This window comes from Phycodurus eques, chromosome 14, assembly GCF_024500275.1.
Source record: "Phycodurus eques isolate BA_2022a chromosome 14, UOR_Pequ_1.1, whole genome shotgun sequence".
Taxonomy (NCBI): Eukaryota; Metazoa; Chordata; class Actinopteri; order Syngnathiformes; family Syngnathidae; genus Phycodurus; species Phycodurus eques.
Window position 1 is genome coordinate 4,086,486 of NC_084538.1, and position 20,560 is coordinate 4,107,045.

A 20,560-nucleotide genomic window follows, 5' to 3' on the forward strand; every position below is an offset into this window, starting at 1 on the left:
GTTTGCTCAAGGGGGTTGTTGCTTTAAAAATAGCCTCGTTCCTATGTCATTTCCAATACACAAAGCCATATTTTATCCATCCATTTTCTGAGCCGCTTCTCGTCAGTAGGGTCGCGGGCGTGCTGGAGCCTATCCCAGCTGTCATCGGGCAGGAGGCGGGGTACACCCTGAACTGGTTGCCAGCCAATCGCAGGGCACATAGAAACAAACAACCATTCGCAGTCACAGTCATGCCTACGGGCAATTTAGAGTCTCCAATTAATGCATGTTCTTTGGGATGTGGGAGGAAACCGGAGAAAACCCACACAGGCACGGGTGGAACATGCAAACTCCACACAGGCGGGACCGGGGATTGAACCCGGGTCCTCAGAACTGTGAGGCTGACGCTCTGACCAGTCGGCCACCGTGCCGCTAAGCCATATTTTAACAAAACATAATTACAGATGACTATTCAACAAATACAAGACGACTTTAGGATAGCCGGTACAACGTCGAAAAGCCGATTGGCCACGCGCACGCCAAGGGGCTGCAGCGCACATACCAGCTGGCCGAGTGGCCCAACCGGAGTACCGGTAAGAATTAACGGCTGCAGGATGTGTTTATGATTTGTGACTTTGTGGGATCGTTGCTGTTGTGCATCCAGCAATTAAAGCAGCAGACTTACAAAACCTGAGCATGCAGCAAGACACACACACATTTTGGATTTGTACTCATTTTTTCTGAGATCTGATCAGGTCAGGCTCATTTCAATTTCACTTGTCGGCCAAAAAAATAGGGGGAGAAGCTCGGTCATCCGGGAGGGGCTCAGAGTCCGACTCCTCTGCATCAAGAGGAGCCAGACACGGTGGATCGGGCGGCTGGTTAGGATTCTCCCCAGACGCCTCCCTGGCGAGGTGTCCGGGCACGTCCCACCGGGAGGACGCCCGGGGACGACCCAGAACACGCTAGAGAGACTACGTCTTCAAGCTGACCTGGGAATACCTCGGGATCCCCCTGGAAGGGCTGGTGAGAGGGAAGTCAGGTCTTCCCTGCTTCAACTGCTGCCCCCACGAAGAAAATGTGCGTATTTTTGTTGTTTGTTTTCTGTTTGAACCCCAAAAATAGATTTAACTTTTGTTTATATGAAATATTAACTTTACATATTTCATGTTTATTAAACTACATTCATGTTATCATTAATTCAGAACCAGCAGATCACGCTTATCAAATTTGGTGATCTCTCCATGTTTTGTCGTTTGTCTTAATCTTTTGTGTTATCAGCGATTTGAATGATTTAAATGTTGACCACGGAGCTGCTGACTGCTTTAAAGAAACCCCCCTCCTGCTGAGCTTCTCCCTTGTATTCCAGCTGTTTCTTGCTCGCCCCGCCCCGCCCCGCCGGGACCGCCGGGAGTCAATGACCAAGCGTCCACCAGTAATACCAGCCCCACCACCAGGGAGCGGGGCGCGAGGCGCAGCCATGCCGAGAAGGAGCGACTCTCAGCCGGCCCGCCGCCGCCTCGTCTCCCGCAGGTCACGGAGGAGGACACCCCGAGGTTTTCCACAGGCCCTCGCCGACTCTTGTCACTGAAGCAGCGGGGAGGGAGATGATGTCGTGCGGGCGGACGGTGACGTGATGGTTCCGGTTCGTGTGAGGCGAGGCTTTGCGCGAAGAAACAGGTTGCATAGATTTTGCGTGAAAAGGTAAGAAGTGTTTGCGCATCCGGTTGCGCTGCGGAATAATGATGATGTCACATCTGCGCACAACTTCATTTCAATGCGCACATTTCACCATCCAGCCATCTTTACGTTTGCATCTCTCTAATGTGCGCCGTATTTCATTTTTATTTCAAAGTAAAACTAGAATCTAGATTTTTATTTGTATTTTTTTTCAGTTGAGGAAATGTATGATTACAAATAATGTCGGTAAGTAGATTATGATAAAAGTGTTTAAAGTACATACATTTGAAAAATTTACAAATTGAACAAAATACGATTCTAAAATAAGTTTGTTTTCTCATATAGTTGCCAGGGGAGTTTTTTTTTTTGTTTGTTTTTTTTTAAAATTATTTTTACTCAAGTGCAGAGAGTACCAGGCACATGGAAGGGCTAAGGCGTTAATTACGCTCTGTTCTTTAATCTGGTACACTGAGTGTTTACATTCTCAAGACTCCTGTGTATTTGTTTGCATTATTTAGCTGTTTTCCCACTATAATTAGTTAATTAAAATCCTTTTTGCTAGTTTTTTTGTATTCATTCGTTTCATTCAATAATTGGTACATTGAATTAAACAATGGACAAATTGACCATTTTAAATGCACGTTTTCCTTATTAAATAATTGCTAATTGATTGTCATTAAATTGAATATAAGCAATACAATAAGAATCTGCTCTATGCGGAATGTCACGTGACCAAACCTGGAAAACGGGCTAGCTGACTTCCGGTGTATGCTACGCTAACCAGCCTGCCTACAGTTTGCTGACATGATTGTTTGAAACCGAACTTGCTCAAATGTTTTCTTTTTTTACGGCTGGTGTCATCAGAGAAAAATGCAAGGTGGCATGTGTATCATTTATTTATACAAATATGATATAACGCTAACAAAGCCTAAACATTGAATATTGTAATCTTTGGTGGCTCTGTGGTTTGAAATAGGCGTTGTATACATTTGAAGTGACACGACGCCCTTCGCCGCGCACCCGAACCGGGATGAAACGCTCAGACCAGTTTTGCTGAATGCGGAAATAGGTTGTGCATATACCAGATGAATTACTTTCTTTTAAAAAATACCCAATTTTACATATACATTTATATACATGGGTTAATTCATTATTAAAACCAACTATTGTATATACATATTTTAACTTCTTTTTTTCTTTTTCTTTTACTCTAATTAATCAGATTTAAAATACGAATACAAATATATTTTGACATAGATTTTTAAAAAGTGATTGTATTAAATCATCATTGAAATCTGCATGTTACAACTTAAGTAGAATGAATTATTAATTTACCATTAAAAGAATATTGAGCCGAAGAAAACCCACGCAAACACGGTAACAACATGCAAAGTCCACACGGCAAAGCCTGAAATTCGAACCCGGAGCATCAGAGCTGCGAGGCAGGTGTGCTGACCGCTCATCCGGAGAGCTGCCCTCATTTTCAGCTACTTTTTAAAATCCGCCACACTTTTACTGCAGCCACAATTTCACCAATGTTTCTTCTTCTTTGTCGTCTGTCTAAATCGGCCCCCTGATGGAAAAATATTGTCGGCGGGAATAATTGAGGCCCGCGGGGCTTTAAAATTAAAAATTGCAAAGCAGGCAGCCGTGATTTCCTGCTTGTCGTCTTCCTATCGTGATTTAAGAATGGAGAGAGCCTCTCGCTCGCCGTAGACTAAGAATATGTACGGTATAAATGTTACATTTTTCAATTGATCGTATTTTATTTAGAAGCAGAGAGATGCGAAGTGGAGAATTTGATTCAAAGCGGAGAAACGTCTTTAATACGACAAAACCAACGCAAGCACATAAAAACAAATTTTACCCAGAAAAAAAAACATCTGAAATAAATGTATATGGTTAGTTTGTAGCTACCAAGTTTTATAAATAGTTAGCTGGTTTGTTAGCTAAATGGCAAGGGTTTGTTTTGTTTTGTTTTAGCTTATTAACTGTAGTTAGTTGAACTAGATGGGAAGTTTGTTAGCTTACTAGCTTTAGTTAGTTAAAACTAAATGGCTTATTTGTCAGTTCAATGTCTTTATTGGTTAAAAGTCGATGCTAACTACTTTGTTAGCCACCTCGCCTTGGTTCGTACCGGAAGACCAATTTGCTAGCTACATAGCTTTCTCAGTTCAAACTCGATGGCTAGTTTGTTAGCTACCCAGCTTTAAAATCAGGTGGCTAATTTGTTGGTTACACAGCTTTAAAAGTCGATGGCAAGTTTGTTAACTCACTAACATTAGTTACAATCGAATAGCTAATTTTTACCAGAATACGTTACCCAGTTAGTTAGTTAGTTGGCCACAATTAGATGACTAGTGTGTTAGCTAACTATCCTTATCCTTAGTATGTAAAAAAATAGACACCAAGTTTGTTAGCTACCTAGCCTTACTATTAATTAAATCTATATGACATATTTTTCTGACTTTTGTGCCTTTGGGGCACCCTTAGCTTAGCTGAACCCCTGCAAGTGCTTTTCTGCTGCTCAACTGGTTGCCTGGCAACCAGACGATAAAGACAAGCCGCTACGCCGCCACTGTGTACCCGTGCAAAAACAAAAGCAGGCCTGCGTGCCTCACAGCATCCACATCAAATATCTATTCCGTTCTTATGTCCATATTGTTTCGTCGTATGCGTGCGTGCGTGTGCGTGCATGTTTGTTTCCTGCCGAGGAAGCAAATGAAAAAAACGACGACACCTCCGTGGAGGGCCAGGCTAAAAATAGTCGGGCAGAAAAAGGAGCATGAAATCTCTTCACATCCACAATTCCGACACCGTGACATCATCTACATTCGGCACACTGGAGAATTTCATCACCGGAAGCAAAATAAGCATCATCAATGAGACATCTAGTTTGGACTAACTCAAGCTAGTTAGTGAACCAACTCGCCATGTCGATTGGAGATAAAAAATGTACACATGCCTCAATGAAGTTCAGCTGTTCCAGGAGGCTTTTCGTGACATTTCTGTCGTCACATCTTACAGCACAAAGCCGCGTTGCACAGAGAGCTTCCACAGCATCGGAGGAATCAGTCAAGAGAATTGTATCAAAGAATTTCCGAGGCATTAAATATACCTTGGAACAGGGTGAAGACAATCATCATCAAGTGAAGAAAAGATGGCACCACCGTGACATTACCAAGAAACGAACGTCCTTCTAAAATTGAAAGAAATTAGAGGAAAATGGTCAGGCAGACTGTCAAAAGTCGTTTATTTATTTATTTTTTGACTTGGCCTCTCGAAGAGATTTTTTATTTTTTTGGGAATTGAGTTGCACAGGTTAAAGGTCACATTAATGGTGGGGGGGGAAAAACCTTTTGAAACAATTGATCTTGGTGTCTTTTCTTTTCTACATTGCAGAAACCTGCCATTTGAACAAGGGTGTGTAGACTTTTCTTTTTTTTCTATATCCGCCGTACACGCTGTTGTTTCTTGTGCTGTGATTGTTATTCAGAGCAGCTTTTTTGATTCGAGTCCGTTTAGTGTTGGCGGAATATGTCACAGTGGCTTCATAATTACTGCATCAACTTGTGAGCGCTTATCCTGCCACACGAGGAGAAGAAGAAGAAGAAGAAGAAGAAGAGGAGGAGGAGGAGGAGGCTCGCTATCGCTTTTAACCACGTTAGCGTGGACTGGCCTCTTTAGAATTTATTACACTGATGTAATGGAGGAGCTACACTCAGGTACTTCTTTTTGTTTCCTACTCCTTACATCAGTGGTTTTCAAACTTTTTACACCAACTGCCACCTTTCAAACTTATTTAGCTCTCCAAATACCACCATAATGATCCACATTGAAATACAGCAACACGGTAGGCCTCACCCTTCATCAAACACAAAACGTTCAAACGTTTGATCGTGCGAAAAAATAACAGCCGACGTGAGGATGGACCAATAGTATCGCACCTGCAAAATCCGTCGTTATCTGCAATGCGTCAGCCGAGACAATTCAACGGAGCGTCCTGCTAGTAGCTAACGCGCCAATGTCACTTCCGATCTGCAGCTGATAATGATTATGCCCAACGTGGCACCATCCTGATGGTTATTCATCCATCCATTGTCTGCACCGCTTTACCCTCGCAAGGGTCACGGGCGTGCTGGAGCCTATCCCAGCTATTTTCCGGCGAGAGGCGGTGTTCAGCCCGAATTGGTCACCGGCCAATCGCAGGGCACATAGAGACAAACAACCATTCGTGCACACATTCACACTTACGGGAAATTTAGAGTCTTCAATTAACGTACCACGCATGTTTTTGGGATGTGGGAGAAAACCAGTGTGCCCGGAGAAAACCCACCCAGGCGACATGCAAACTCCACACAGGCGGGGCCGGGATTCGAACCCCGGTCGTCAGAACTGTGAGGCAGATGCGCTAACCATTCAATCCACCGTGCCGCCTGGTTATTCATTATTCTGTTTAATTCTTATTCCACAAATGCAATATTGAGAAGAGTACAGTGGACCCCAGAATACTCGCAAATGTACTTTCTTTTCTATATAAATACAACCACACACACACACATATATATATATGTATATGTCTGTGTATTTATTTTTATTTGTTTTTGCTTTTTGAGGGGGGGAGAGAGAACCGATCCCAACAACACTTATTTGCAATTTATGCCCGCTTATTCAATCATTTATTTATTTTCGCTATCCACGGACCGGGCCGGTCCCTATCGTCTTGACAAGCACATAAAGGTATTCTTGGCACATAAAAGTATTCTTGCTTTAAAAAATGCTTGGGTTTAATTCCTCTTGAAACACATTTGTACAAACAAACCGTTCTGAAAGATGAAATGCAAATACATTGTACGAACTGAATACATTGTACGAACTGTTCTTTGAGAATGTTCTGGATTTTGAAAAAAATAAGTATTTGTATGCCATTTTTTATTTTCATGTACCACTCCCTCTAGTGACACACGAAATAAAGATGTCTTTAATTCTTTGTCCTTGGTGTATTTTGACAGAAGCGTGGCGGACAAAAATGCGTAATGTGTCACCCTTTAAAGTTACATTGTTAGCCATCTGCTCCCTTCCGAACATATATTTTTATGTTGTAAATACTTGTCGTTGTTCTTGTGTGGCGCACAGGGTTTGATGGAGATTTGGTCGAATGTCAGCGGGAACGATCGTGATAGCAGGAGGAATTCTTGCCGGAGTCATACTGCTGTGCATTGTTGCAGTCCTCTGTTACTGTCGACTACAGGTAGAACCTCGGCTGAAGCTATATATATATATATATATATATATATATATATCATGTATTTTACCCTGAAAAAAAGCCCTAAAATGAAGAGGAGAAGGCTACAAAAATAAAATGTGTAATTTTTGTGAAAAATGCCCAAAATGAACTTGCAGTAAGTATATCAATAAAAAATAAGTTCATTCGTTAGTAATTCGCTGAACCTCCTGTGTGCTCCTGGCAGTACTACTGCTGTAAGAAGAATGACTCCGAGGCGGCGCCGTCCGCCCCGCTCTCGGACACGCTTCCCGACCCGCTCTCCCACTTCCCGTGCGACACGTGCGACGCGTTGGCCAACGACGGCGCCGCCGTCGCGCCCGTTTCTTTGGACCAGCTGGGCGCCGTCGCCGCCCCGTGCCGCGCCTGCTCGCCGTACGCCCGCCGCGCCGAGCCCCAAATGCTCAACGGGGGCGAGCGTCTGGGCTTCCGCACGTACTACGAGAAGCCGCTACCTTTGGGATACGTGTCCCCGGCCCCGCCGCCCAGGCCCTACAGCACTCAGGTGTGACCTTTGAACTTCTCAAACCCAGCCCACATGAACATACTGCATACGGACGTGGGTTTGGATTCTTTGGGGACGCATCCTGGACTGAAACACTGTCAAGATCCCGCTAGCACCAAACTGTTTTTAGGACTCCAATCAAACTTATTCTTATTCTAACATCTAAATTGCCTTTTTGAAGCCTGCAACATATTCAAAGCTCGTATCATCATTTAGCGCTAGAAAGTGAAAAACAAACAAAACAAAACAATTTTTTAGCACACTTCTCAAATTGCTTTATTTCTTGTTTTGTTTTTCATTCTATATTCCGACATTTAAATTGCATTTTGAAGGCTTTAACATATTCAAATCTATTAACAACGTATAGTGCTCCCAAGAACGTGACCCCCCTCCCCCCCCCATACATTTTTAAGCACCCTATTCAAATTGCTTTATTTCTTACTACTTCTTTTTTATTCTTATTCCAACATCTAAATTGCCTTTTTGAAGGCTTTACCATATTCAAAACAATTCACATAATCTCCCAAGAAAGTGGGAAAAAAAAAAAAAAAAAACACATTTTGCTTTACTTCATACCATTTAATTGTTGTTATGGAAACTAAATTCACTTTTAGAGGGCTTTAACTTAGTCAAAACTATTCATTATTATTATTAGTAGTAGTAGTAGTAGTAGTACAACAATAAATCACATTTAAATGCTGTGTTCCATAGTTTAATTCTGAAAAAAAATTACAGCTAGTTTAATACCTTTCTTTAATAGGATTATTTTGCGGCTAAAAAACGTTTGGCATATTTCAATTTTCTATTGAAGCTTTTGAAGGGTTATTGTATTATTAAAACTATTATACAAACTAAACTAAAGCAATTTTAAACCATTGTTTAAATGGGGAGGGGTCGTAATACAAATGAATAACAGAAAATAAAGTACAATAAGAAACTGCCCTCTAGCCTACAACGTATTGTGTATTATTACTTTGCACATGATTATTACTATTGGCCTAATTTGTATTTCAATACCGTGTTTCATAGTTAAAAAAGTTCACAACGAACGCGTGCACGCACACACGCGAAACTGAACATGAGGCCTGACTTTTTTTCTGAGAATAAAAGAAGGAGAAAACCACAAAAGGGACTTTTTCTCCCCTTAAAAAAACAAAAAGAAGGAGAAGAAGAGGAAGAAGAGGAAGAAGCGCACGCTGTGACGCTTCCGTGCCGTGCACGTTTGTGTTTTGGACTACTTCCTGTTTACAGACACAATGATGTCATACTGTTTTTGATGATATTTTACTGTATACTGTATACACATTAGACAGTATAGAGAGTGTAGTGTTACGCCACGAGTACCGTACATGCCTGGATCTACAGCTATATATCTATATTTTTGACGTGTGACTGTTGCCGTGTCCAATTCCGTGCGTTTTAGTGAGAGACGGTCGGCCTGGGACTTTAAAAGATAGCGGACGCGTTATTAGGCACACCGGCACCCTTGAATGACGTCCGATACAAGAGTAACAGCAACAGTCCTGCCATTGCAAATGTCATTAAATGCCGATTTAAAAAATGATGACTGTTTATTGTTCTGCTCGTATTGTTTAATTAGTTGTCATTAGATGACGGGGCTGTACCTGACGTTGTGGCTGGTGAGTTTAAATGGGTCATTTTCATATAATTTGATCAATATCGGCACTGAATTTCCTTTTGAAAATCAATCAATTGAACTGACCTCGATTTAACGGTCTGATAGGGGGGAGGGCTTGTCCATTAAATCAGATTGTCCGTTAAATTGAAGCAATTTTGTTATGGCCCTAAAACACAAGTACAGTACAAAATGATGGTTTTGTACTTATTTTTGGCCTAAAAATACCCAGTGCCGTACACAATTACTGTAAATAAATATAAAAAAGCTTGAAACTATTTGAAAAGTTTTAATGTTTATCCAAACTTACTTCACTGGTGCATGAAAGGGGTGCGTTTGGCTTCCGACTGGACACTATTTTCTGTCTGCTAAATCCGAAGTCTGTTTAATCGGGGTCCGATAAATCGGGGTTCCACTGTATTTGAATTATTGGCAGTAGTTATCCATCAACAGGTCATAATTGTCTCTCAGAAGAAGAAAAAAATATTCTCGCCTTTAATTAGTGACAGTATTTTTTGATCAAGTCAAACCGCTCAATTGTATTTCTGAATTTGAAATAAAAATGCAACCAAAAGAGAACGCGAATGTGCTCTAACAAAACATTCCGTAAAAATGAAAACATTTCAAAAGGGCGTGTTCCCAATTAATGTTTTGGTATTTTCTTTCGCTTTACCTGCTCGACCCGTTTGCCGGGCCGGGACGTGATTATCATATTGAAGTCCCCTCGACGGCCTGAGGCCGATTACTGTCGTCCTCATCATCTTCATGCTGATGTTATTGTGCGAAGGTTTTCCTGGCCGAGGCGTCCTGCAGGTTCTGTCGGATTCTGTGCCAGAAGGAAATGAGCGAAGAGAAGACGAAGAACAAGAGGACAAAGGGGGGTGGGGGTGGGGGTGGGGGTGTGTCCTTGTCGCTTGTCACATTCCCACGTGTCATTTATAAACCCGGTGGAACCTGTTAGCACCTGGCCACTTCATCCGAATCCCGAGCAGCGCTCCTCGCAGTATTTGCTTCACTTTCTGGATTTGGATTTTGCCCTGGGGGTTTCATCCTAGTTCCTTCACTTTATTTATTTGTTTGTTTGTTTTGTGTGTGTGTGTGTGTGTGTGTGTGTGTGGGCGGGGGGGGGGGGGGGGGGGGTTGTTGTTTGAGGTCAAAATGATGCAGGAGGTGTCGGTCACCTTGTCCTGCGACGCTCAGATGGTGGAGCAAATGAGCGAGGAGGAGATCCTGGCCTGCCTAGTGGCTGAAACGGGACCCCACTTCCCGGTAAGACACAGGAATTCCCTGTCCTGCATGCATCATAGAGTCATATGGAATTTGGTGTATCATATAGAATTTAAAGCCGGGTTGTCCAAAGTCCGCACCAAGGACCATTTGCGGCTCGATTATTATTATTTTTTTGTTTTACTGGTCCGACGCCACATATTGTAATAATTCAATTAAACAGGCTGGACAAGAAGGTTAGGAGGAAGAAAAAAAAACACATACTTTTGTCGTGAAGAACAACGATCTCCGAACAGTTCGGTTCTATTTAACTTCAGAGGTCAACACTTTAAGAAGTGTTTGTTTTTCAACGTTCACACTCAAATCATCTTTACCCGTTCGCCGACCTTCCCCAAAGACCAACAAAAATTATTCTAATGTGTATTTTAATGAGGAAAAATAGCACTCCATAATATTAGACTTCATAAAAACATGCACATAATTAAATACAATTAAAAAGAATTAAACCGTTTTTGTCACACTGCATCAGTTGCGATTTCTTGCGTACCCGCCTCGGCCACCTGGGGGCAGTATAGGACACAGATTTACTGTTCATTGAGACAACTCGACTCCTCTGAGATCATCAGTACGGCACTAATATTAGTCATTCTATGTAGAGGATAAAGAACATGTGACGATGAGTACTGTCATATTGTCCGCCTACATTTTGTCGCTGTTTTTTTTTCCCTTTTTGGATTGTGAGACCGAGGGGAGAGGGTGCACCAACATTGTTTTTTTGTTTGGGGGGGGGGAGGCGCATCAACTCTGTCTGGATGTCAAAGGGGAGGCGTGCCCTCAAAATTGTCGACTGTTGCTCCCTCAGGAGGTCCCGACGAAGAAAGCCAAACTGAGAGAAAGCCGCCTTCAACTGATGGACGACCAGGAGGAGGAAGACCCCCTCAACAAATGCCAGGTGGGTAAGCCACAAAATATCTCCGCTTGTATGTCCCCACGTCGGTGTTTCCGTGCCAACTCTAACTGACCCCCCCGCGCAGATTGAGAACCGCCGTCTTCAGCAGGCCAGCCTCCGTCTGGAGCAGGAGAACGACAACCTGGCCCACAGGCTCATCACCAGCAAAGTGGCCCTCAGGAACGCCCTGGATAAAGTAGGATCTCGTTTTAGGTTCTTTAGTTGCCGATCGTTTTGGCTAGCTTATATGTTTGTAGCATGACTTTTTTTTTTTTTTTTTAATAGAATTGTTGTGTCTTTCACTCTTACGTGTCTTTTATACTCCGGCGTCGCATTTTGAATTATTGTTGCATTTCGATCTTATAGGCGTTTGTTAGTGGGTGTACATTTTTTGACAAAGAGTAGTAAAAGGGTGCTAAAACGTGCCCGACGTCGTGGTGGTGTTGCCAGGCGGAGGACAGCGTGGAGGTGCTCACCGGCGACCTTTTGCTGACCCGACGTCAACTGCAGGCCACCGAGGAGGAGAAGCGAGGGAAGGAGGAGGAGGCGGCCATGGTGGGTGCACGCCTTATATCGGGGATGGCCCAACTTTAGGGGCCGCATAGTGATGTGCTTCTTATTTTTTTTTTAAATGTAAAAATGCCTCATATCATGTAACTTGTGTAATGTAATAATAGTGTACTGTCTTTCACCATCATAGGATTTGATGCCGGCCGTGTACGATAGAATATGCAGCGGGTCAATAAAAAAAAAAAATGTACATTAGGCTACTTTGGGGACTTTGCACACCCTGCCATATACGGGCATGCTATCGACAACAGCTACGGCTAACATAATTTTCTATTAAAAGTTGAAGGAAGTGTTACGGCGGGAGCTGGAGAGGGCCGAGCAGGAGCTCAAGCGGTCGTCAGGCATCATCGCGGACTACAAACAGGTGCGGTGCAGGAGGCGCGTGTTGATGATGTCATTGGTCACGTGACGTTGAGGTTCTCGCCGTCCGTTCAGATCTGCTCTCAGCTGACGACTCGTCTGGAGAGGCAGCAGGACGCGCACGTGGAGGAGGTCCGCTCGCTCAAGGTAAAACTTCAGCATTTACCGGACAAAGCTAGCGTGAAGGAAAAAAATCGTGAGAAAAAACTCACTGCAATGTCATATTTTCAGTGAGAAGTCAGAATGTTACAACAATGTCCGAATCTTACAAGAAATAACTTCTTATGATGCGAGGAATAAAATATGTCATGCTACGAGATAAAAATATCAACGAATATAACAAAAAGGCCGGACTGTTTTGACAATAAGCTTGTAATGTTAAAGGGAGCCGTTGTCATGGTACAACAATAGAGTCGTAAATATTTGATAATAGTGTCAGACAGTTATGAAAAAAAAGGCTCAATGTGACAAAAATAAAGTTGTACTGTAAGGAGAAATGTTATGAAAATGAAGTCGCTATTTTTCAAGAAATGTCTTTTTTATCATGATAATAAAGTCATAGTTTTACGAGAAAAAAATCCATACTATTACGACAACAACACTTACAGTCACAGTTTGACTATATTCTCGTAATTCTGACTTCTTTGTTTTACTTCTCCGACTTTTGACGTTTTGTCCGTTCCAGAGCGTCGTGAAGGCCTGCCCGCGTTGTTGTCATCACGTAGCGCAATCCGAAGACGACGGAGAATCATCAGCTCGCACGTCTCACGCGGCGCCTTCGCTTCCGCCGCCACGTAATGGCAGCGTAGGGGTGGTGCCGGAATGGGAACAGCAGCGCTTGGGCCCCACCGAGGCGCAACTGAGGCGGGAGAACCAGGAGAAGGCTTCCGTCAAGACTCAGATCAGGCAACTGGAGAAAGAGCTGGCCCAGACTAAACTACAGGTGGTGGAGGCCAACTGCAAAATCCAGGTGCGCTATGATGCTGTATTGTCTGTAAAAAAAAAAATCTGCAAATTAATAGTAAATCTAATTGTAATACTACGACAAAAAAGCAAGTATAAATTGACAATATAGTCCTTTTAAAAAAAAAAAAAAAAATTCAAGAAAAAGGAAAACAAACAATGTCGTGAGACAAATTCGGAATTGTACGACTAACTTGAAATTTTACAAGAAAAAAAATGTAAATGTTCCAACAAATTTGGAATGTTACAGCAAACCTGAAACGTTATGAGAAAAATTCACGATATTCCAAGAAAAATTCTGAATCGTACGAAAAACTCAAAATGTTGCGAGACAAATCTGAAGTTATAACAAAATGTAAATATTACGAGACAAATCCAGAATGTTACGACAAACTTGACATTTTAGTCCGCTCTAAAGGTCAAATAAGTTAAATGCGGCAGCAATGAGTCACACAAAGTCAACTGGCGTCGTGCTCTTAGCAGAGAGAGAAACCTTACGACTCATACACTTGGCAAGTCACCAAAGTTTTTATGACATGTCCGGAAAGTGAAACACAAACCACAGTCAGAGTTTTAAGAAATAAGTTCACAAATACTAACCTTTGCCTGACAAATAGCTTTTGCACACCCGCATAACAATATCGACAGGACCAAATGAAAGTAAAGTGAAAGTAAAGAGCAACGTTTAGCGCTATTTTCTATAACCACAGGAGTGTAGTTTAAAACATTACCGTAATGAATTCTGGGTACCCATAATGCATTTTGCTGACTACATTGCAGGACTGTGAGTGTGAGGAATAGTGTAAATCACTATTCCTCAATCACAGAGGACAAATAATTTTAAAAAGGTTGTCATGTTACAAGAAATAAACGTCAATGTTGGGACACATTATAATGTGAGGAGGAAAATGTCATATTGTTACAACAAAATTTGGAAATTTACGACAATAATGTCATTTTAAGACAGCAAAACCTGAATCATATGAGAATGAAGTAAAAAAAAAATGTGGACAACAAAAACAAAGTCGTACAAGGAGCTTGTTTTTATGTGAGTCACAATGGAATATATGTTACGTTCCGGCGGTCTACCGTCATTCACATCATGTTGCGTTGTCGCAGGAGCTGGAGCACGAGAGGGGCATCCTGGCCAACGACCTCCAGGACGCCAAGAACAACTGGATCAGCAAGGCCTTCACCTCACTGCGCACGTCCACCGACGGAGGCCCGACTTGGGGCCGCGGCCCGCACGGAGCCTCCCTGTCGGGATGGAAGCTGTCGTGGCCGCACAAAGACAACCGAGAAAATGTGTGACGCACGCTCACGCTCGCCGGCGACTGCGGCGCAATTATGGCTCACTCTGGACACTAGAGGGCGCTCTGGAGAAGGCGAAGCTTCTGCGATTAAGGCTGACCCCCGGAACTTGAACGGGAGCTTTTTCCTTCGTTGGATTTTGAATTTTATTTTCATATTTTTGTGTCATGTGTCAAAAAGAAGTTATACACTTAAATGGTAATAGTAAAACTAAATAGTTTTTGTTGTTTCCGGTAAAATGAATGAACTTTTTTTTCACATAAAAAGCTAGGAAAAGTCAAAAACAACAAAAACTAAAACTTTGTTGAGCTAAAAAAAAAAAAAAAACTTGGGCTTGTTTTGAACAATCGTTTGCGTTCATTGGTTTTTAGCACCAAAAAACCTAACAAAAAAATCTTAACGGGTAAGTAATTTTTGAAACAAAAAACAGGAAATCTTGGGAAGAAAATGTATACATTTTCAGACAAAATCAGGAAACAAATCATTTTTGGGGAGATTTTTGAGGGAAAAAAACAATTGTGAAAAGCACAAAAAAAAATTTTGTTTTTCTAAAGAAAGAACAAACAATAAATGATAGTATCGTCTCTGTGATTTTCTTTCTTTGCCTTTTTGTCACTGATAACCTTGCGACAAAAAAAGATTGTATTTCGGGAAAAACAAACAAAAGCATTTTTTGTTGTTTTTACAACAAAAGGTTTTTACAAAATCCACTTATTGGAAAAAGAACGAAAAACAAAACTTTTGTTTTCAAAAATCTCAAAAAAGAGACAATTGAGATAAAACAAATCCAAAACATTTTGTTGATTTTTAAACAACAAAAATCTGCACGTTTTGGGAAATTATTTTTGTACATTTTCTAAACAGAAGAGAAATCTTATTGGAAAACGATGATACATAATTTTGTGGTGAATTGGGAAAAATCGGAAATCCGACAAATGCGTCCTGATCCGAATGTGCGCTGTGCTTGAGCGTGTGGTTAATGTATATAATGACTTTTTCTATGAGATGAACGTACTGTATGTGATTATAATTATTATTTTGTTTTAATCACATGTGACTCTTCAAACTTTCCCGAAGACGTCAGAAAAGTGGCGGTTGTTTCTCGACCAGGGTTTTCCTGTGAGACGTCTTCGGTTCCTCTTTCGCTTTCACCGCCGCTTGATAAAACCCTCGAACGGCGGCTTGGACGCATCTTTTTATCCGAGTCGGCGAGTATTTCCACCACCATGACGAATGCGCGTTACTGGATTCTCCTCGCGTTGTTCGTGGCGAGCGAAACCGCTGACCTGATGTCGGATGCCGGGACATCAGCCGGTGAGTAGCACGTCTACTTCCTTTCTTCCGGCGCTTTAATTCATCACAAATGTCATTTAAACGCAATATTGGGCTTTGAAATGGACTAAACCCAAGTGACTGGATATAGTGGAAATAGTTTTCTGTGTGTATCTTATGACAATGAAATGGAAAAGTATAATAAAATGCTGCCCAAAAAATATTAAAATCACTTCAGTGATGCCACTTTTGTGGGGGGGGGGGAAATGAAAGAAAAGTAATTTATCTTGATTTATTAACAAAAACAAACACAAAAAGTGTCTCAAACAGAAAAAAAAAATTTCCCCAAAAAAGTTATTGTTGAAAAAATGAATACTCTTTTTCAAACCAAAATAAACACATTTTATTTGCTTTAACAGAAAAGGATAAGATCAATATTTGTTTTTGTTTGAGCAAAAAAAAAAAAAAAAAAAAAACTAACAAAGAATTCTCATGTATTCTTTTTTTCTAACAGAAAAAAAAGTATTTTTTTTTTTGTTTTCCGAACAAAAACATTTATCGGAAAGAGAGAGCATGTTGTTGTTTTAAGTGCAAAAAAAGATTTGGCAAAACCAAAAAACTAAATTTTTGTTGTTTTAAACTCGAAATTATTTAATTATTAATTATTTTCAGGGGGGGAAAAGGAAATGATGTATTTTTTATGAACAAAGCACAGCAAAAAATAAATATATAAAATTTAAAACATTAACCGGAAAACAGAATTGTTTTTGTTAGTTTGTTTCAACAAACGCCAATTAAAAATATTATTGGAATAATAAGTTAGATTTTTGCATTGTTCTTTAATTTGAAAAAAATTACAAAAATAAGTTACAGTCAAACAATTGTTATGGTGCACAGTATTTTGTATTTTTTTTTGAGTTGGCAAATCATTTTCTAACCTGAAAAATAGCTTTCGATGAATTCGATCCGCCGACCGTCGGACCTCCGAATTGTGAGTCACATGTGCCGACCACTTGCCAGAAAAATCAAGATCGTTATATAAAAGATCCATTCTTTGCCTCCAAACATATGAAATAGAATTTTTCTTCCGTTAGAGCCTCCGGTCAATCCCAACGTGCATTGCTGGTGTGCAAATTATCCCAACGTCACCTTCTGCTCCTGGCTCGAACCCCAACACTCCCAACCTCTGCGCTACATCGCTTCCTACAGGTACAATCATGTCCGAACAATAACAACTCCAAATTTAAAAAAAAAAAAAAAGTTTGCACGTACAGAAAGTATTCCTGTGTAAAAGTGTGTTGTTGTTATTTTTGTGTGTGTGCATATCAGTGAGAGACGCCAGCTGTCAATCAGCAAGAGGTGTCATCTCACCTCGTCCTCATCCTCATCCTCATCATCATCATCATCAGTGCGGGTACCAACTTTAATTCACTTTCATCAATCTATCAATCAAAATTCCCCAAAAACTGCCAACCGCACGTGCGTCATAAGATAGGGGGAAATGCTGCATAATAATAATAACAATATTCTTCTTATTATTATAAAACATGTGAGTATGTAAATATGAACTTCAGACTTTGAAGAATGTAAAATTGTATGCGGACATGTACGCATACTTCATCATAATCTTTACAGTGCTACAGTACTCTACTAACTTAAATCAGGAAATTTGAATAATTTGAAGGTTTAGTATGCAAGTACAATTCTAAAATATATTTTTTAAAAGACTGAAAAAAAGAAGAGCATTAAATACTTGCAAAAAAAAGTTTACATTTTATTATGTTTAAAATCCTTCAATGACACATTCAGCACAGAAAATGTGCTATAAATGGAACAGGTTTTTTTTCCAAATAACTATTTCATAGCTGTATTTTGAAAGAAATTAAAAAAAGAAACAAGAGATGTCAAATAAACCACACATTGTAAGAATGTATTTTTTCTTTGTATTTGTATTTTTTCTTTTTCTTTTTTTTTGACAGCTTTGGCACTGCCACCTGCCCGACTTGAAGCTGCTGACCGATTACATCCTCAACGTGACCACCTTGTCGTCTACGGGAAGCAGCAGCTCTCACCTCAGCAGCTTCATGCTGGAGGACATCGGTACGTGCTAACGTTATAAAGTGACATTGGGGATTTTTAAGAGTGGTGGGCCGTGGTTTTGGTCCCTGGGCCTTCTTTGGGGACTTCATCCGGGGCAGTTCATAATCTATATTGTTGAATAACTGGACAAAAACACAAACAAATGTAAATGAAATACATCCTAATCCGCAGAGATGCTGATTAATAAACGTATGAATGTGTTCAGAACGCTGCAGATGTGTTTTGTTAGTCCAAGTGGGCGGCGACAAGTTTTTCTCCGACCGACCAATCGGGGGACAGACAAATGCTGATGTCATTGAGGCCAAGCGCTCTGAACCTGCGGGGAATTTGAAATCTGATTGGTCAAAGCAACTATGGATGATCTAGTTGAAGTTGCATGAGCGAGGATTCCCGATTTCGAAGGCCGCGGGCAGATTAGATTGACATGGCAACACATAGAAGCTGAAATCTGATTGAGCAAAAAAAATAAATAATAAAAATTAACATCCGTGAAGTGAAGCCAAGAGAAAGGCTACGAAATGAAGGGAATAGACTGCTGAGAAAACATCGGTACAATTTCTTGGAACGCATGCAGCTGTAGCCTGTGGCGGTGCTAGCTTGAATGGGACCCTGTGTGGGACCCCTTGATGCAGAATGCAAATTAGGAAATAATACACAATGTGTCAAAATTCTGATCTATTCTGATTCTGAATCGGATTGCTACATGTATGTCTACATGTAGTATGTGTTATACTGCACCCTGCTGGCCAAGCTGTGCACACCAGACACAAAATGTCCATGAAATAAATGCATGAAATCAGGATGCACAAACAAAATTACTTTTTTTTCCGTAGCTCTCAATAAAAACACATTATAAACTAAATTATACCCAATCAATAAAACAAACGGTGATATTTCTTTAGCGATATTTCATAACTGTTCATTGTGTCCTTTTTTTCTTTTCCTTTTCTTTTTGCAGTGAAACCCGACCCCCCGGTGGACGTCAAGGTGTCCCCCCGCCGTGCCAGGAACGTGTTGATGGAGTGGTCGCCCCCGCCGACGTGGACTCACCTGGACGTGGCGCCCCTCAAGTACCAGATCCTGTACAACTGGGACCACAAGGGTCAAGCCAAGTCTGTCAGTGTACGTTCAAAGTCCACATTATTATTATTATTATTATTATTATTATTATTTTATATAGTACTGATCATTATCATCATTGTGTCAATCATTGTAACATCTTTGTAGTTGATGCCTGCTTTTTTGGGTTGCTTATGAGAGACGAGAACCACAGGATTTCTCCCAGCCAATCAGAAGAAAGCTGCAGCTGTTGCAGTACACTGATTCACATTGATGAATAAAACCATTATAATTATATTATAAGTAATATGAAACTAAAAGAAGAATACAATATTTAGAAAACACATTGAAATAAGATAATTATGCTTGCCTAACATATTTTAGGTAAACAATTATAATATATTTTTTTAATGTATTTCTTTATGCTATGGTGTATTATTCTATTCTTATTACATTTGTGTTCTGTACTTTCACTGAATAACAGAAAATATGAAAAAAATATAAACTAAACTAAAATAATAATTTTAATAATAATACATGAATTGATAATAAATAAATACATAAATGAATGAATAATACGTAATTGTACAAATAGAAAAATAGCAAGTAAAATAGAGTAAACGTTTTGACAGTTGTTGAAATACAAATGTTGCAGAAATATGTAATAAAATATATAATAAAAAGAAAATATATATATATACAATTATAAAATAAAAATATAATAATAACATAGAAAACTAACAAATTTAAGAGCAACCATTTTTTAAAAATCCCCAGCAACAGCATTTTAAAATTCTCATCGTTAATGAAATTAATATTGTTTTTAAAACATCATTAGCAATGATAGCATCCTGAGAGCTGTGTCTCATATTTTCTTTCTAATATTTTCCCACGAGAGGGTTAAATTATAAGAAACATCTTCCAGTGTGAGACATGGCAACCACCGCAAGCACAAAAATAAAGTGTCACGGTTCCTGGCTGTTCCCTCGCTGATTGCGGTCTCGTTGTTCCTGCAGCTGGGACCGTTGGAGAGCACCAGCGTGGAGCTGAAGGGTCTGAGCCCAGGAAGGAAGTACGCGTTTCAGGTGTGCGCGAAGGACCTGCTGGGTCTGGGCCAGTGTAGTCTCTGGAGCTCGCCCGTCACCATCACTTTACCCACAAACAAAATGTCATGAGTCAACGGGTCGTGGTCAAGATTCTGTTGATTAATTTTGCTATTTATTGCAAAACAGGTGGTGCCCTGAGATATATTGAGTACCCTGAGTTTCATTTATTTATTTATCATGTTAGTAATTTAAAACACTCATATCTCAAATCATCTTTTCCCCTTGGAAGTGAAGGGGAATGCCATTCATCTGTTCCAGCCCCCCCACACACAAAAATAAAAAAAATAAAACAACCAAAAATGTTTTATGTATTTCAATGAGGAAAAATAGCACTTCACAATATTGTACTTTTTAAAAACATATGGTAATGACATAAATAAATTAAACTTTGGAATGAACTGGATTTCTGCATAAATTGGTCATAAAACGTGCTCTGATTTTTCTCTAAATCACAACAATAAACAGCTTTTTTTTTTTCAAAAGTAATAATAATTACATTTTTATTTGATATTCAATGTAAACGTTCGCCATGCATCGTGGAAAAAGAATGAGAACCCCG

At 40.3% G+C, this 20,560-nt stretch overlaps 3 protein-coding genes across 4 annotated transcripts; all 3 read left to right on the forward strand.

Annotated features, from left to right (window-relative positions):
- The first annotated feature begins 965 nt into the window (after positions 1-965).
- On the forward strand, positions 966-8,961 carry LOC133412894 (protein FAM163A-like). 2 transcript variants are annotated; one of them, XM_061696639.1, is made up of 4 exons: positions 966-1,059; positions 1,349-1,683; positions 6,796-6,910; positions 7,131-8,961. In XM_061696639.1, the coding sequence occupies exons 3-4, from the start codon at positions 6,818-6,820 to the stop codon at positions 7,452-7,454; spliced, it is 417 nt and encodes a 138-aa protein (XP_061552623.1). In that variant the 5' UTR covers positions 966-1,059; positions 1,349-1,683; positions 6,796-6,817; the 3' UTR covers positions 7,455-8,961. The 2 variants fall into 2 exon arrangements, with proteins under 2 accessions (XP_061552623.1, XP_061552624.1); XM_061696640.1 differs by lacking the exons at positions 966-1,059; positions 1,349-1,683 and having other exon boundaries at positions 6,530-6,910.
- A 1,100-nt stretch (positions 8,962-10,061) lies between these two features.
- On the forward strand, positions 10,062-15,048 carry LOC133413195 (rab GTPase-activating protein 1-like). Its single transcript, XM_061697240.1, has 8 exons — positions 10,062-10,353; positions 11,174-11,263; positions 11,346-11,456; positions 11,711-11,815; positions 12,111-12,194; positions 12,266-12,337; positions 12,876-13,160; positions 14,273-15,048. Exons 1-8 carry the CDS (start codon positions 10,243-10,245, stop codon positions 14,462-14,464), a joined length of 1,050 nt encoding a protein of 349 aa, XP_061553224.1. The 5' UTR covers positions 10,062-10,242; the 3' UTR covers positions 14,465-15,048.
- A 76-nt stretch (positions 15,049-15,124) lies between these two features.
- On the forward strand, positions 15,125-20,289 carry ebi3 (Epstein-Barr virus induced 3). The gene is made up of 6 exons (XM_061697242.1): positions 15,125-15,778; positions 16,831-16,945; positions 17,066-17,150; positions 17,716-17,836; positions 18,795-18,958; positions 19,912-20,289. The coding sequence occupies exons 1-6, from the start codon at positions 15,691-15,693 to the stop codon at positions 20,068-20,070; spliced, it is 732 nt and encodes a 243-aa protein (XP_061553226.1). The 5' UTR covers positions 15,125-15,690; the 3' UTR covers positions 20,071-20,289.
- The last annotated feature ends 271 nt before the right edge of the window (positions 20,290-20,560 follow it).

Bases quoted from the DNA above. Each gene is read 5' to 3' on its own strand.
- LOC133412894 (XM_061696639.1), top strand. From the start codon at position 6,818: ATGTCAGCGGGAACGATCGTGATAGCAGGAGGAATTCTTGCCGGAGTC. The intron at 6,911-7,130 runs GTAGAACCTCGG...TGCTCCTGGCAG, and splicing joins TCTGTTACTGTCGACTACAG to TACTACTGCTGTAAGAAGAA.
- LOC133413195 (XM_061697240.1), top strand. From the start codon at position 10,243: ATGATGCAGGAGGTGTCGGTCACCTTGTCCTGCGACGCTCAGATGGTG. The intron at 12,195-12,265 runs GTGCGGTGCAGG...CCGTCCGTTCAG, and splicing joins TCATCGCGGACTACAAACAG to ATCTGCTCTCAGCTGACGAC. The intron at 12,338-12,875 runs GTAAAACTTCAG...TGTCCGTTCCAG, and splicing joins AGGAGGTCCGCTCGCTCAAG to AGCGTCGTGAAGGCCTGCCC.
- ebi3 (XM_061697242.1), top strand. From the start codon at position 15,691: ATGACGAATGCGCGTTACTGGATTCTCCTCGCGTTGTTCGTGGCGAGC. The intron at 17,151-17,715 runs GTACCAACTTTA...TTTTTTTGACAG, and splicing joins CATCATCATCATCAGTGCGG to CTTTGGCACTGCCACCTGCC. The intron at 18,959-19,911 runs GTACGTTCAAAG...TTGTTCCTGCAG, and splicing joins GTCAAGCCAAGTCTGTCAGT to CTGGGACCGTTGGAGAGCAC.